The following is a 16,760-nucleotide window of genomic DNA, read 5'->3' on the forward strand; positions in this document are numbered from 1 at the left end:
ATTCAGGAGGCAGGTTATGGTAGCCAAACTCTAAGACCTCAGGAGCCAGATCGCCAGATTGAGCTGTTGCGGATCTGGATGCTGAATGTCGCCATGGTTCTGCGTCAAGAGCCTGGGTGTGAGATGCAGCCTTTGATGCGGTACCACGGAGAGTTCCAGAAACGTGATGTACCATGGTTGGCGTGCCCACGTTGGAGCAACCAGGATGAGCGTCATCGAGTGTTGCTTTAGTGTTCTTGCCACCAGCGGTATGAGAGGTGCTGGGGGAAAAGCGTACGCAAATCTGCCTGACCAGTTCATCCATATCGCATTGCCCTGCGATTGTGGGTGAGGGAACCTGGCGGCAAAGCTTTGGCATTTTGCGTTTTCCCTTGTGGCAAACAGGTCTATCTCTGGATGACCCCACTGCTGGAAGTACGGGCGGAGTACTGATGGATGTATCTCCCACTCGTGCATTTGATGGCTGTACCTGCTGAGCAGATCCGCCGTCTGATTGTCCTTGCCCGGGAGGTGTTCCGCCATGAGGAAGATGTTCCTCTGAATGGCCCACTTCCACATGCTCTGAGCCAGATGAGACAGCTGTGGAAAATGCGTACCCCCCTGCTTCTGGATATAGTACATAGCTGTCATGTTGTCCGTCCGGATCAACACGACTTTGTTGCACAGATGTACCTTGAAGGACTTGAGCGCCATGAAGATTGCCATCAACTCTAGACAGTTGATATGCATCTTCTTTTGCTGTGTCGTCCATAGTCCCTGCACCGTGTAGTGGAGCACATAAGCTCCCCATCCCTGGAGAGAAGCGTCCGTTGTCATGATGATCTGTGGCACAGGCTCCTGGAACGGTCGGCCCTTGCAAAGGTTGTGTGGAGTCCACTAATGCAGAGAGTTGTATGCCCGACCCGTCACCAACACTAGGTCTTTCAATTGTCCTTGAGCCTGTGTCCACTGATGCGCCAAGCATTCTTGGAGCGGACGCATATGCAACCGTGCGTGCGGGACTATGAAGATGCAGGAGGCCATCATGCCTATCAACTGCATGAACACTCTTGCTGGGAGTGAGTGTTGTGGTCTGAACCTTTGGATGAGCGACTGGATGCTGTCGATCCTCACCGGGTTCGGCTGAGCTGTAGCAGTCAGAGTATTGATCGTCGCGCCCAGATACTGCCGCACATGGGCTGGCTGAAGGTGCGACTTTGGATAGTTCAGCGAAAACCCCAGACTGTGAAGGAGGTGAATGGTATGGGACATATCGGCGGCGCACTGCTGTTCCGACTTTGCTTGAACGAGCCAGTCGTCTAGGTAAGAATAGACATGTATGTTTTGTCTCCTGAGGTGCGCCGCCACGGTCGCCAGACACTTTGTGAACACTCTGGGGGCAGTGGTCACTCCGAAGGGTAGGACCTTGAACTGGTAATGCCTGTTCTGTATGGTGAACCTGAGGTACCTTCTGTGGGACGGGTGGAGTGGTATGTGAAAATAAGCATCCTTGAGGTCCAAGGTTGCGAGGAAGTCTCCCTGGTTTAACAATGGAAGAACCTGCTGTAGTGTTAACATATGAAAGTGTTCTGAGAGGATGTAAAGGTTGAGGGGGCGCAGGTCCAGAATGGGTCTGAGTGAGCCGTCCTTTTTTGGGATTAAGAAGTACAGGGAATAAACCCCTGTTCCTTCTTCCTCCACCGGCACTAGCTCTATTGCGCCTTTTTGCAGCATCACAAGAACCTCTTGCTGCAATAAGTGCAAGTGCTCTGCTGACATAGGACGTTGTCTTTGGGGTATGTTGGGTGGAGTGGACGTTAACTCCAAACAATAGCCGAACTGGATAAGTTTCCTTACCCACCTGTCTGTGGTGATGGTTGTCCAGACTGGCAGGAACTGCTGGAGTCTCCCCCCGACAGGTGTTGGATGGTCGGGGGGCAGTGACAGAGAGTCACTGTTTGTTGGCAGCAGAGGAACGGGAACTGTTGTTGCCTCTGCCTCTGCCCTTGGCGCTGTTTCCTCTGTAACCTCCTCTACCCTGTTTGGGGTACGAGGACTGTGCGCCACCTCTATTGAATTGCGTCTGCTGTGCCAAGTGTCCTCTGTTAACACCTCGTGTACTTGAGCGACGAAAAGTGCTCCCCCTGAATTGCTGAGACTGAAGTGCACCCATGGACTTAGCTGTTTCAGTATCTTTTTTGATCTTCTCTAGAGTGGTGTCAACCTCCGGGCCAAACAGTCTGTCTGGATTAACGGGCTGGTTGAGGATAGTTGTCTGTATCTCTGGCTTGAACCCTGAGATGCGGAGCCATGCTTGATGCCTCAACATCACACTAGTGTTTATCGCTCTTGCTGCTGTATCTGCAACATCAAGCGCACATTTAATCGCAGCGTTGGAAATGAGCTTGCCCTCCTGTATCAGCATCTCAGCCCCTTCTTTAAATTCGTCTGGAAGGTGTTGTAGTAGCTGCTCTAGGGTGTCATAGTGCGCCCTATCATATCTGGCCAACAGGGCTTGTGTGTTAGATATGCGCCAGATGTTGGCTGCCTGTGCTGCCACCCTTTTCCCCGATGCCTCCAGCACTTTTGACTCTTTGTCCGGGGGGAGGAGCTTCACCCGTTGTCTGTGAATTCGCCCTCTTGCGGGCATTGGAGACCACCAAAGAGTCCAGAGGCAACTGGTCCCGTATATAAGTAGGGTCCCCAGGTGCCGGTCTGTATTTCTTTTCTATTCTCGGGTTTACCACCCTTGCTCTCGTGGGTTCCTTAAAAATGTCTGTGGCATGTTTGAGAACACCCTTAAGCATTGGAAGTGTTTTCACTGTTTTTTCTGCTGCAGAGAATGTGTCAAATAAAAAGTCAACTTCGGCATGCATTTCCACCTTATGGTTTGCAGCCGCCCTTTCAATTAAGGCATTAAATGCCGCTGAGTCTTCAGTTGGAGAAGTCTTCACACCATAAACCTGTGGGTCATGTACCACTTGTTGGTCCCCTTGATCACCAGAGTCTACCCATGAGTCCTGTTGCTCATCGGGGTCAGTGTTATAAGGAAAGTTATACTCCTCATCCTGTTCACTCCCATCTCCATCTGAGCCAGTGGGTGAAGGTGTTGGACTCCTCCTAGGTCGTGAGGAATTGTCTCAACGAGTAATGGAACGTCTGGTGCTGGCCTCTTCTTCTTCAGAGGTATCACAAACGACTCAAAAGGCTGGGATGTAATTTTCCGCTTGTAGAGCGTTAATTTTCCCGTGTCGGCGTCGATTTAGTGCTCCGACTGTTCTTCCAATGAAGGTTGTCGACCGAAACGTCCACTCAGTTGCGTTTGCCCCAACTCTCCTGAGTCCTTTGGCACCGATCGAGGTGCAAAGGCCTTCGGCGCCACCGTGTAGAGTATCGGCATCTAAGTCTTTTTCGGTGGTGCTACCAACTGTGGAACTGAGTGCGTTTGAGTCTCCGACGCCAAACCTTTTTCCCGAATCCGCTTGAGGGAGTCCGAGACCTGCTTCGTGAAAGAAGCGGATGGTTTCGTTGATCCGACCGAAGACTTCGGTCCTCCTCCAGGGGAAGATCCGAGCGTCGAAGATTTGTCTTTGGTTGCCGAAGGCGCAGACGTACCCTCGACAACTGCGCTCCGTGCCGCTGCCACGGGTTTAGGCGTTGACGTCGCTGGCTTCGGATCGGCAGCTCTTTCTTTCTGCTTCGGGGTTCCAGACTTCGGGTCGGTGCCCTTCGCGGACTTCGCCTCGACTGGGTGTTTGCCCGTTGGCGCGGTAGTCTTGGCTGAAGGCGTCTCGACAGTCTTCCTCGACTTCGACTCGACCACCTTGCTCGACACCTGCTCGACGACCTTCTTCGAGCTGGGCTCCTTGACCTCTTTCGGCACCTTAGCCTGTTCGACAGCCTTTTTCGGCTTCAAGGCCTCCGAAGACGACGGCGTCGATGGCGTAGCCGACGTCTTCGCTTTCGATGGCGTGTCGGCCATCTTTGTTGTTTTCGATTCCGATGTTTTTAGTTTCGGTTTCGATTTGTGTAATGGAGGCTCCGTTGGTGTGTCCGTAGCCGGGCCAGAAGGCGGGGCCGAGGATTGAGGTGCAGGGTCGTGGGTAAGGCCGTGTGGCGATCCCGTGACCTGAGCCTGAGTAATTGAACGTGTGGGGCATAGCTCTTCCTCCGAGCTATCTTCCATGGCCCCATAAGCTTCCTCGACGTCCCCTACCTCCTCGACGTTTTCGTCTAAGTCCTGACCCTCGACGGGTTCTCCGTAGTCGGCCTCGACCTCCGCCGATGTAGGTGATATCTGCAGGTGAAGCACTTGCTGTTCTGCTTCGGGGTCGTCGAAGATGTCGACAGGTGCCGGAGCCGGTCGCTGGGCCACGAGGCGCGCCACGCGCCGAAGCTTGAGCGTCTTCTTCGATCTGAACTTGGAACAGGCCATACAGTTGGCCTCGTTGTGGTCCGGCGACAGGCACTTGTTGCATACAGGATGAACGTCGATGTGTGGGTACTTCGAACCGCACACGGGGCAGAACTTGAACGGACTCCGTTCCATCGTAGCGTCGTCTGGGTCTTGCTGCGCCGACAGGACCTCGATGACTGAAGAGTCACCCGACTCCCCAGATATCAGACTCGAAGATTTGGAGTACACACGAGACCGAACGCGAACAATACCGACGAAGTAAGGAAGGCCTTTTGGCCTTAAAGAAGTTGTTTTATCGATTCCGAACAGGAGACGTCGAAATCACATCCGAACCCAATGGCGGAAAAAAACAATCTGGGGATGGAGTCGATGCCCATGCGCACTGTAGTCCAGGGGAGGAGCCACCTATCTCGTGATACTTCGAAGACTCTTCCAGGACAACAATGTGCAATCATCCGGACCCAACACTAGGCGGCGATCTATGCAATAGATATGAATTTAGCAGCCCACATGCCTCGAACACGTATTCATGCATACCTAATTGACAACTGATGTAGACATTTGCATCATGAGCTTATGTAAAAGGGAAGAGCTGGGTGTTTATTGCCCTAGAGGAGTTTCAGGAAATTGCTGATTGTTTCTTATTCATGCAGGGATCAAGTTACAGACTGTGGTTATCTGCCTGTAGAATGAGCTTCCATCAGTTTATAATCATATGAATAGCAGGACAGTTAAAAGAGTCTCTTTCAGGATAGATGTGGAGTTTCCGTTGAAGCAGGAGTGGTCCAGTCCCATGGATTGCTAGATGAGCAACCCACGTTGCTTCAAAAGTGAAGCATCTGGCCACAGGTAGACCATGTAATGATATGACTTCTGGTGGTATGCAAGTACACTGCATAGACTGAGGAGCTGTGCGACAGTAGGATTCTGAATTCTCTGAAAGACTGACAACAGTGCTCCACATTATGTGTGGTTGGCATTGTGAAGATGTTTAAGTATATGGCAATGGTGTCTCGAATATTTTCAGGGAAGCCAAGGCATGGGAAGATCCGCCTCATGTCATCATATAGCTTTGCTTGGAGACTGACTTTGCTTAATGTATATGCAATTCAGAGAGTCAGCACTTAGAGACCTGACGGTGATAACGCGCTTTATAAATGCGAAAATACATTCATACATATGCGAGAAGCTGGCTAGACATCAATCAACTTTAAGTTAAAGCGTTATTTGAATTGGACAGTGACTGCCCTAGTTAAGGGTGATCATCATCCCGCTTGCCTCATATTAGAATCTTAATTTTTGGAATATTTAATTATTTAATCTGAAATGGTTTTTACAAAGCAGGACAGTCCATTATCATTTGACCATACCATTCTTTATTTCCTACAAGCAGTCCAACACTTGATTCATATCCACTGCTCCATTTGAATCAAGTCTGGTTTTAATATCAATCTATATGGCTATCAGGGCTGCTTTCACTTCAGCCAGGACAGAATCCAGTTCACTTGACTGAAAACAGATTTTTTCAATGAGCTTGTGTAGGAATGTATATAGTGACCACGTTTTAGCTTATAATGCTGCTGCGCCACAGGCATTCATGGTATTAGCGAAATCTTAAAAAAATTAAGGAATTAAAGAGTAGCTAAGGCAACAGACTTCCTATCCGCAAATGAACAGGAAGTGAGAAGATAGATCAAGCCCAGTGACCTGACACTAGGTAAGTTCATTGGAAGAAAAATACAGAGCCAACCAGAAAAACCTATTGGAGAAAAACTGTACAGCTTTTTCAAGATGGGCAAAAGACTTGTGTTCTAACAAACCGAATCTATTCATTGATTCAGCGTATACCGATAGGCTCTGGGCTCTCATCCTGCACATACTGTGACTGGAGGTGTGCTAAGAGGCTCTTACAATGTATGTGAACTTATTCTGAAAGTGCTTTTCAATCATACTGAAGAAGGAACTCGGGAAAGGATGCTTAGTCGCTTTTCTGCAGTAGCACAGGCTCCAACACTGATTGAGATTATAGCGTGCTGTATTAAGGGGGGTCACAAAAGGAAGTAAGAGGCTGACAACCAAAGGATGGATGTAAATTACTGCAGTCTTGGTACCATGAGAAGAAACTAATCAAGAGAATGTAGCACAGCAATCAGAAAAGCAGCCATTCTTCTAACACTCTGGGTAACCAACTGTTCAGCAGTCTTTCTGAATCCCTCCACGATGGATGGCTTATTTTTCCTAACTTCATGTGACAAGGTTGGAGATTCTTCCTCTTGTGGCAGAACGAGGCCAGGGAGTTTTTACAGTTTCTTGAAGATATGCAACTTGATTCAAGCTGAGTTTGCAAGAAAGCATAATCAACAGCACCGGGGAATTCTGGCTTTCCAACTAATGCGCACAACAATGGCAGTCATCCCACTTCAATTGCATGAAGGTGTTGCTTTCCATATTTATTAAATTTACATCTTACATTATTAATAACCTATGTTATATAGTTATATGCATTGAGGTAATGTATTTTAATCCACTGTAGTTATGTATGTGGGATATTGGGGTAGAAAGTTGAGGAGGTTAAAAAAGACTTTGGTTAGGGTCAGTGAAACTGATGGATATTCTTGTTATTTACTTACAGAATAAATAAATACTCTACTTTACCTTCAATTTGTGTCATGTATCCATATTGAAAAGGAGGTTCTGTGCTTCAAAGGCACCCATCAGGCTTCTGGCTGGCATCAAGTCTACCTAAGATCATCACAGCTTACACCAATGCATGAATCTCTGAAGGAGCAGGCCATGTCAGCTCATCAGGGTTCTCAAGCCCCTGCTCTTCCATTCTTTCCTGACTGGAGCAGTCTGGATGTTCCTTTTGATGTCAGGAGGGTACAAGACACCAGGAGCCAATCAGCTGTCCTGCCTCGGCAGCAGCTACTACGAGACCCACTTCCTTGAATGAAACTATAGCTGTATGAGAAGGTGCAGGAAGATTGAGTAAATAAAGTCAGGATTGGATCTTCCTGCTCGAAAAGGTATCAACATAAAATCTTGCAGGCTACCTCGCTAAGGAAATTACCTTTACACCTTTGCTGGGTGCCAGTAATGGACAGTTTAATTCAAGTCACTGCATGGTGCACCTAATTCTTCACAATACTGGGCCAAGGTTTCCTACCAAGAGATTTATGGCCTGATTTTAATTTCAGAAGAAAAGGAAAATCCTCTATTTTCTGAAACTAAAAGATAAATCCAGTAACTGTATGTGCTGTGTAAACCCCTCTTAATATAACAAGGACCAGCTAGGGGCAATATAGATGGGACTCAAACAGTGTATGGGTGTTCACGCAGAGGAATATAGATCATTTCCCACTGCATACGAGAAGCACTCAACCCGAGCACTGGATTAACTCAAAAGCTCCTGCTCCAATCATAGATCATCTTAATTCACCCAGAAAATAGAAAGCTGATGCTGCCACCACATACAGTCAACTTACCGTACGTCTCAGTGGTGATCCGCCGCTGTGCATAGGTGGCCAGACCCTCACTCAGCCACATCTCCTCCCACGTGGCGTTGGTGACCGCATTGCCAAACCAACTGTGAGCGATCTCGTGAATGACGTCAATAATGAGGAACTCGTCGCTCTCCAGGATAGAGGAAATGATGAATGTCAGGCAGGGGTTCTCCATGGCAACAATGGGGAAAGATGGGGGTAGGAAGACGATGTCATACCTAAGGGGGAGCGGCAGAGGGACAGCAAATGATTAGATGTATTTTTCACAAATGTAAGATGTACAACATATGCTGTGCTTCAGAGAAGATAGTTAAATTACTTAACTACAATATTTCAGCAAACATAGTGATCTAGTAAGAAGCTCACAGAAGTCGTCTTTGTTAAAATGTTTTGGTGTCACAGGAGACAACACAGGGTATTTTTGGCTCAGTCGTGTTTAAAGATATGACATTTTTATTGGAGTACCAGAATTCTGAAAACGATAAAGAGATTTTAAACTTGAGTGGCTGTGAAGGATTCTTCAGAAAAAGGAGATGAGATTCTGGTTTGTTAGGCATCCGACTGCCTGACCCACTGCATGTTGGCCATTCTGGAGGTGGCCAACTTGATACAGAGGGAGGCGGAAACGGAGCATGTTCGTGTTCTGGGGTGTGACATTCCATTTAAGAGATTTTCACTGAGTCTATATTGAGATGGATGAAAGTTAGCACATTTGTAATTTGGAGGAGAAAGAAGACCTGTGAAAGAGTTACCTTGAAGGTCTTATGTTACAGTAAAGGGCAACTCGCAGAATCTAAACACCTTGGTAAACTTGGGTGGTAATGAAACGTGGGCGGCCAAGAGTAGGAATGCTCAGTCTGCCCCAGAACAATTTGGACAACAACCTGAACAGCCTCTTTAGATCAACACAAACTTACAAAGAAAAAACAAAACTCTTGGGCTCTGTCTCAGACTTTTCCACATTCATAATTTGAATTGTCCAAATGAGTTTGACCCTGAAATCTCCACTTCAGAAGCCCCCCAAAACTGGAACCTAGAAAGGTTTTACACTTCTTTCCACCAGTGGGAACACTTTGGATTAAATTGTATGAATCAGACATTTAGTTGTCTCATGTTGCCTGGTCTGGCCACAAAGGAGGGTACCTGCTGGACCACTGGAGCCAGTGAGCTGTATATCAGCAGGGTATCGAAGAGACTCTCAGGGGGTGGAATACCTCTCGCTTAATGCCCAGGACATAGGGTTGGCGTCAAGAACCATAGGTTTGCATGTTTACTTTGTCTACAGAACAAGCAGGCTCAACCGCTAGCAGATCAAAACATTTAGATGCTGGTTTACAGTTCCACAGTATGTTTGTGGGAAAGAGGACTGTTTGCTGTTGCTGCAAGATATGCATCCATATGTATAAGATGTACATAATGGCATATGTAGTTTATTAATGCAAAGCCTTTTCTGTTAGGATGAATGGGCTAAAGAAATACAGTGAGCTGCAAGCTCAGCTTGCCTTGGTAAAATCTGCATTTATGTAAAAAGGTTTGCTCAAGTTTACAAAATGTAATAATGTGTGACTATTTATGATGCTTCCAGTATGCTCCTTTACTCTATGAAAATACATACAGAAGAATGGAATCAAGAATATATTTTTAAAGTAAGTAATGTAGCCAAAAAAGAATTCAGCTTTACAGCGGAAATGGTTAGCCCATTTTACTAAACTAAAAAGCGCTTTTAAGGCTAACTTTGCATAACGATTCTCTAAAGCATCATTTTATAAGATGTGTTTGATGCTCGCCAACATTAAAAAAATAACATTGTAGAATGAATGTGATAGCAATATGTGCCATGTACAACTAGTATGGGCCCAATTCAAAGCCAAAAAAGTGCACCTGCGATTATATGACCCTGCATTGGGGCAAATTGATGACCTCCAGGAAATTACAAGAGAAGTAGGCCTGGAAACCTGTAAGAGTGGAAGGCTTATGTGAAGTATATTTTTGAATTAGTAGCTCTATACGGATATTGGTCCACGTAAACATCTGAGCACGTTCACTGGTTAAAGCTTTCATTCCTTTTTTTAATCAGGACAAACATAAAAAATACTTTTCCCCTTGGCGAAACTCCCTCTCCCCCAGGGAAAATGCTTTACTCTTCCCAGGTGTAAATTGTTTTACCTTGTCCAGGGTGGAAAGGAGTATCTAACTGGAGTGCAAATGTTGCTGGGCCTGCAACACCAGTGATAAGTGGCAGCTCTCGCACAGAATACCGCCCAGTAACCCCTGACTTCTACACAATCCACTTAAATCTCACACAATCCACTTAAATGCAGAGGGGAGTGAAAGAGCTCACTTATATTGCAGTATATGTTTTTATACGCAAGGCTGCCCCAGGGATACGCCTGGGGTACACTTGGGTACAGAAGAATCTTTTCCTTGGCTGGGAACATCCGCAGTGGGTTTGCAACCGGTCAAATTCCATCGCATTCAAGGTACATCGCACGTTTTCATTGAATCAGATAAATACCTGTCTTCCAAAAGTACAATCTGTTGCTCTTTTGCGTGTCTGTGTGGCGCTGCGGCCAGGGCGACTGACTACGGAATCTGGGGATCACGGTTCGATCCCCGGCTCCGGCGGCAGGTTAGCCCAGCACCATGTGACTCTGGGCAATAGCTTGCTTAATCTTCCCGACGGCCCGCAGCGCCTAGAGACCCTTACGGGTGATTGTTCGCGCTTTACAAATGTGGATTATTATTATTATTTCTTGTGTTTTATCCAAGACATCGTAGCTGTCAAACTACACTCCCCCAACCCTGCATCTGTCTTAACATACTTGCTTTTGCCATCAACTCTTTCTGGGAAGCCCAACGAATATACAATGAGCATTTCAAATATTATCCCCAGCTTATCGATATGGCCAGTAATATCATAGCCGCCTTTTGGTGAATACCCATCTATTGTATCCATTCAAAACAGTAACTCACATGTACAGAGTTGGAGAAATCGGTTCGCTGGAGTATTAGTTAAGAGATTCATGTTGAGAGTGCAAAGTCCTTACTATGGGAGTTCAGAACTTCCAGCATTTATATCCCAGCTGAGAGCGCTTCTGTGTAAATGCAGAGTTTCTGCTTTCAAGGCATTGAACAGTAGTCGAGTGCCATCTAGTGGTAGACGGAGGATGAACACCTTTCCTGTTCATGATGATAGCCCAACGACCTAATAATATCAGATCCAAGTCAAACTTTTTTGCAGCTTTGCCTGGTTTAGGAGGCGAGAAAGGTTCAAAAACAGCCTCGAGTGTATTGCGAAGCGTACGACCCGAGGTCGGTGTAAGTGCAGTGGTAATGTCTTACCACTACAAATATAAAAGGGGACAAGACCAAAACATATGTGGAATATCCGCTTTGGGTGCATTACATCGAGGACCGGTTAGGGAGGCCCCGGGATAAATCTCATTGGGAGTAAAGTAAGCTCCGTTTACTATGTTAAACTGCATTAATTTAAATCTCGCACTATGCGATGCTTTATATGGGCAGGAGAGTATCTTTTTACATTCGGAACCATGCAGAGGCCTAGGTAGGCCAGATTCCCATCTTGTGCGTAGTTTATTCCAAGATACATCGCAGTGTTGTGTGACAGCTCTGTATATATCAGTCTACGCCCAGTATCAGACGACCCTCCGGACGGTCGAAGAGCAAGGCACCCAATGTATCCAGGGTGGGAGCCTGCAGCCATGGTGGGGTGTAGACTGAAGAAATATTGAGGGTCATCCCTTCCCGACTGACACTCACCGCCTGTTGGACAGGCCACATGAAGGGCTCGCTCCCTCCCCGCAGGACAGGGCCCGGGCCACCGTCAGCACCATTGCCCGGCCCAGCCGCCATCTTGGACACGGCACCACGCGGCCGCGCGGCCTCAGCCCGACCCCAACCCTGGGCCTGGCCAGGCCCCGACATCCCGGCACCACCCTCCACCCAGGAGGTGAACGGACCACTTGGCAGGTCAATGGGAGTACGAAGTGTCGATGGCTCTCCCCCGCCAGGTGCCGAGCACCCCCAGCCTCCTCGGGCGCTGGCTCCACCCCCCTGCTGGGTGTCTGGACTCCCTCATCCCAGACCTCCCGACCTCCAAGAGCGAGGGTCCGGACATCAAAGGGCGCCAGACCTATAACTGAGGCAGCCCCAGGACAGGAAGGCAGTTGTATCCTGGAGTCGAGAGACACCGAGAAGAACTCATCCTTGACGGACTGCTGGCGCTGCCACAGCCCTGCCTTGTGAACTATTGTCCTGCCTGCTGGCGCTGCCGCGGCCCTCTGCAACCTTCATCCTCGTGGGACCTGCTGGCGCTGCCGCGGCCCTCTGCAACCTTCGTCCTCGTTGGGACCTGCTGGCGCTGCCGCGGCCCGTAGTAACCTCCATCCTCGTGGGACCTGCTGGCGCTGCCGCGGCCCGTTGCAACCTGCATTCTCGTGGGACCTGCTGGCGCTGCCGCGGCCCGTTGTAACCTTCATCCTCGTTGGGACCTGCTGGCGCTGCCGTGGCCCGTTGCCACCTACGACCTCTTCGGGACCTGCCGGCGCTGCCGCGGTCTGACCCATCCGAACACCGAGCTCGAGGATTGTGAGCTATCACCGTTACACCTCCGTACCCGTGGGTACCAAGACTGTCCCGCTACCCCCTTCCCTTACTAGAGACTAGAATTGAGAGGATCATCGTGTCCTGATCGCCTTGTATCGTACCACTCTACTACCAGAAGTGCCTATAAAAGGTGTTACCCTGATCTTTGTGTGGTGTCCATCTGTGGGGGGGAAGTTACCTGTCTGTGCGATCACTGTGCTCGGCCGACCCTCCAGGTCTCCGTCTAACATTGGTGGCTAGCGGCGCGATCCGAACCAACGCGTACCGTACAGACAGTAACTCACCCTACGACTAAAACCACAATGACGACCAAAGAGAGCGGATCGGCGGAGAAGTTCCAGATGGAAAAGCTGGAAGAATACAACCACCGAGAGCTCAAACAATTTTGCATGGACTTAGGCATTGCTACCACCGGGCTAAGCACAAAAGAAGACTTCAAAAACGCCCTAGAGGCCTGGGCAGAGACAAATACCGCAACCCCCCGGGACCCCGCAGCCCCGGAAGTCAACACCACCCGGACGGAGGAACGGAGAACAGGCCCTTCCCGTGAAGAGATCCAAGAGCGGGAAAAAAATAGATTACACGAGTTAGACTTGGCACGACTCAGATTAGACGGAGAATTAAAACTGGCGGAACAAAAAATAAACTTAGAACACTTACGGCTCAGAGAAGAGCGAGAGGAAAAACAGAGACAGAGAGACCTCGAAGAAAAAAGACTGGCATACGAGCACGAGTGCAAACTAGCGGAGATAGAAATACGCAAACTGAACAAAAACCTAGGGGTGCCCGAGCAACCGCACTCCCCGGGTCCTACCGAGCAGAAGGTCCACATCCCCAAGGATGTGGTCCGAGAATATCACCGGAATGACGACATACAGCAGTGGTTCAAGGCCTATGAGATTGCCATGACCGCCCACCGGGTCGCTCGAAGTGACTGGGGAGCCGGTCTATGGGGGAGATTCGTCAACGAGGGTCGTGATGCCCTGCTGCAGCTTCCGGACCATCAAATGACGTCCTATGACCACATGAAGGCCGCCCTCCTCAGTCGATATGGGCTTACACCCGAAATGTACCGCCAGAGGTTCCGCAACTGCACCCGGATCCCAGGTACGACGTGGTTGGAATACGTGAACTATTTCAGCCGAGCCTTCGAGGGGTGGATCAAGGGTAACAACGTAACCACTTACGAACAACTCTTCAATATCATTGTGTGGGAGCACCTCTCCAACAACTGCTTCGTCGAGCTCAGGCAGCACCTCCTCGACAGTAAATTGACTGAACCCCGGCAGCTCGCCACCGAGGCTGACCGGTGGGAGAGCACCCGAGTGGCCCGGAGTGGGCCGAATGAGCAGAACAGAACCAACCAAGGTCATCATCGTCCCCGAGGAGGAGGAGGAGGCCCGGGCCGGGGCAGAGACGCCGTCCCGGCCGCACCCACTAACGCCACCCCGGCCCCAGCAGGCCGGGGAAACCCCCCAATGCGCCCGGGGTTCCGAGCTAACGTGACGTGTCATCGATGCCAGCGAGTCGGCCACTATGCCAGTGACCCGACCTGCCCGAAGAACCAGGCCCCCGGGCCCCGCCAGATGGCGGCCGCCGCCCTGGGAGAAGAACAAGGCTCCGAAGACACGGAGACCTATGAGTCGGAGCAGTTCGAGTGGGAACCCGCCGCCATGACCCTGGCATGCCTAGGAGGAAGAGACATGGTCCCGCGGACTCCCCTGCCCGCCAACACTCGGAAGTACAGCCAATGGGTGAGCATCAATGGGCGCAAGGCCGAGGCCCTGCGTGACACCGGGGCCAGTGTGACGGCCGTCCGCTGTCACCTGGTGACCCCAGAACAAATCCTACCAAACGTACTTTGCCCCGTCCGATCGGCAGATAACTCGGAGAGCCTGTGTCGGATGGCCTGCGTCCCCTTCGAATGGGGAGGAGTGTTCGGCATGCTGAAAGTAACTGTCCGTGACGATGCCCCCGTAGACTGCCTCCTGGGGAACGATCTCGAGAGCTCCCCGTGGGCCGCTGTGGAAAGAAGAGAGCATCTGGGGATGTTGGGTCTCCCGGACTGGGCGTGCGTCACCACCCGGTCCATGGCCACCCGCACCATCCCTAGACCAGAAGAACCAGAATGGGCAGCACCTCCGCCCTCGATCACTCCAGAAGAAGACTTCCTCCAGACCGACCACCCGGACCCCACCCCAGAGGGGTCCACACAGCCCCCCGAGCTTCCCGACCTGGCTCAGTGGCGCCAAGAAGGGGGGCCCACCCAGGAACAATTCCGGCAGGAGCAAAAGACCTGCCCCTCCCTCGAGGGATTGCGACAGCAAGCGCTCGCCCAGAGCCAAGGAGACACCACCGGGGCCCACTGGGTTTATTGGGACAATGACCTCTTGTACAGCGAACAGAAAATCGCAGAACTGGGGGCCGGGCGAGTGCTGGTGGTGCCCCTCCACTTCAGAGACTTCCTGTTGAACCTAGCCCATGATGTCCCCCTGGCCGGGCACCTGGGCCAAGACAAGACCTACCACCGCCTGGTGACTCACTTTTTTTGGCCCAAAATGAGAAATGACGTATCCAACCATTGCCGGTCCTGCCCGACCTGCCAGGCCAGCGGGAAGAGCGGCCGCAAACTCAAGGCACCCCTACAACCATTCCCCGTGGTGACCACCCCGTTCGAAAGGGTGGGAATAGACATTGTGGGGCCCCTGGACCCCCGAACAGCACAGGGGCATCGCTTCATCCTGGTCCTGGTGGACCACGCTACCCGCTATCCTGAGGCGGTCCCCCTTCGTACTATAACAGCCCCAGTAGTGGGTCGAGCCTTGATGGGGATCTTCTCTCGAGTGGGCTTCCCCCGGGAAGTCGTCAGCGACAGGGGTACGAACTTTATTTCAAAGTATATGAAATCCCTCTGGCAGCAGTGCGGAGTCACTTACCGCTTCACCACCCCCTATCACCCCCAGGGGAACGGACTAGTCGAGCGGTTCAACCGCACCCTCAAGGGGATGATCATGGGGCTGGAAGAACCCCTACGCCGCCAGTGGGACGTGCTACTACCGTGCCTCCTCTTCGCCTACCGAGAAGTCCCCCAGAAGTCCCTCGGCTTCAGCCCCTTCGAACTCCTGTACGGACACCCCGTTCGCGGGCCTCTCAGCCTAGTGAAGGAGGAATGGGAGATGGCCCCCCTAAAGACCCCCCCGGACGTCTACAAATACCTCCTGACCCTCCGCAATCAGACCCGGAAATTCAGGGAAATCGCTAAAGCCAATCTGGAGGCCAGTCAAGAGGACATGAAGAAGTGGTACGACCAACATGCCTCCTCCATCGAGTTTGAACCGGGTCAGCAGGTATGGGTGATGTCCCCCATCGAACCGTGTGCCTTGCAAGACAAATGGACGGGGCCCTTCAAGGTGATCGAGCGCAGGAGTCCCGTCACCTATCTCATCGACCTGGAGTCCCCCCGGAACCCCCTCCGGGTCCTCCACGCCAACAGGCTCAAACCCCACTTCATGCGCTCAGAACTCAGCCTGCTGATGGCTACCGACAGTGGTACGGAAGGAGACTCCGAGCCCCTCCCTGACCTACTGAGGACTCGGGAAAGGGATGGCTCGGTGGACGGGGTCCGACTCTCCGAGGCGACACCGGGCGTACCGAGTACCGGATCGGGTACGTACATGCATCCAAGAAGAAGTCTCCAAGATGCTCGCCCTCGGGGTCATCGAGCCCTCGGACAGTCCCTGGGCCAGCCCGGTCGTCCTGGTCCCCAAGGCCGCGGCACCGGGCACCACACCTGAGCTCCGATTCTGCATCGACTATCGGGGGCTGAACGCGGTCACCCGAACCGACGCTCACCCTATCCCCCGCGCAGATGAACTAGTCGACCGCATGGGGGCAGCCCGCTACCTAAGCATCTTTGACCTGACAGCGGGCTACTGGCAGATCGGCCTCACCCCCAGGGCCCAAGAACGTTCCGCCTTCTCCACCCCGGACGGACACTACCACTTCAGAGTGATGCCCTTCGGCATGAAGAACGCTCCAGCCACCTTTCAAAGACTGGTGAACCAGGTATTGGCGGGCCTCGAAGAATTCAGCGCCGCCTACCTGGACGACATCGCGGTATACAGCCGCCACTGGGCAGACCACCTCCACCACCTCCGAGAGGTCCTGCAGGCCCTCCAACAGGCCGGCCTCACCATAAAGGCCAGCAAGTGCCAAATCGGCCAGGGGTCCGTAAC

General features: G+C 51.1%; 1 protein-coding gene across 1 annotated transcript in view; it reads right to left on the reverse strand.

Annotated features, from left to right (window-relative positions):
- Positions 1 to 16,760, reverse strand: part of RNPEPL1 (arginyl aminopeptidase like 1) — a 139,441-nt gene that overhangs the window by 57,971 nt on the left and 64,710 nt on the right. The window contains exon 5 of the mRNA XM_078665847.1: positions 7,882 to 8,117. Coding sequence (XP_078521973.1) covers positions 7,882 to 8,117 — 236 coding nt within the window. The remainder of the gene's footprint in view (positions 1 to 7,881; positions 8,118 to 16,760) is intronic.

Source organism: Lissotriton helveticus, chromosome 11 (genome assembly GCF_964261635.1).
Source record: "Lissotriton helveticus chromosome 11, aLisHel1.1, whole genome shotgun sequence".
NCBI classification, from domain to species: domain Eukaryota; kingdom Metazoa; phylum Chordata; class Amphibia; order Caudata; family Salamandridae; genus Lissotriton; species Lissotriton helveticus.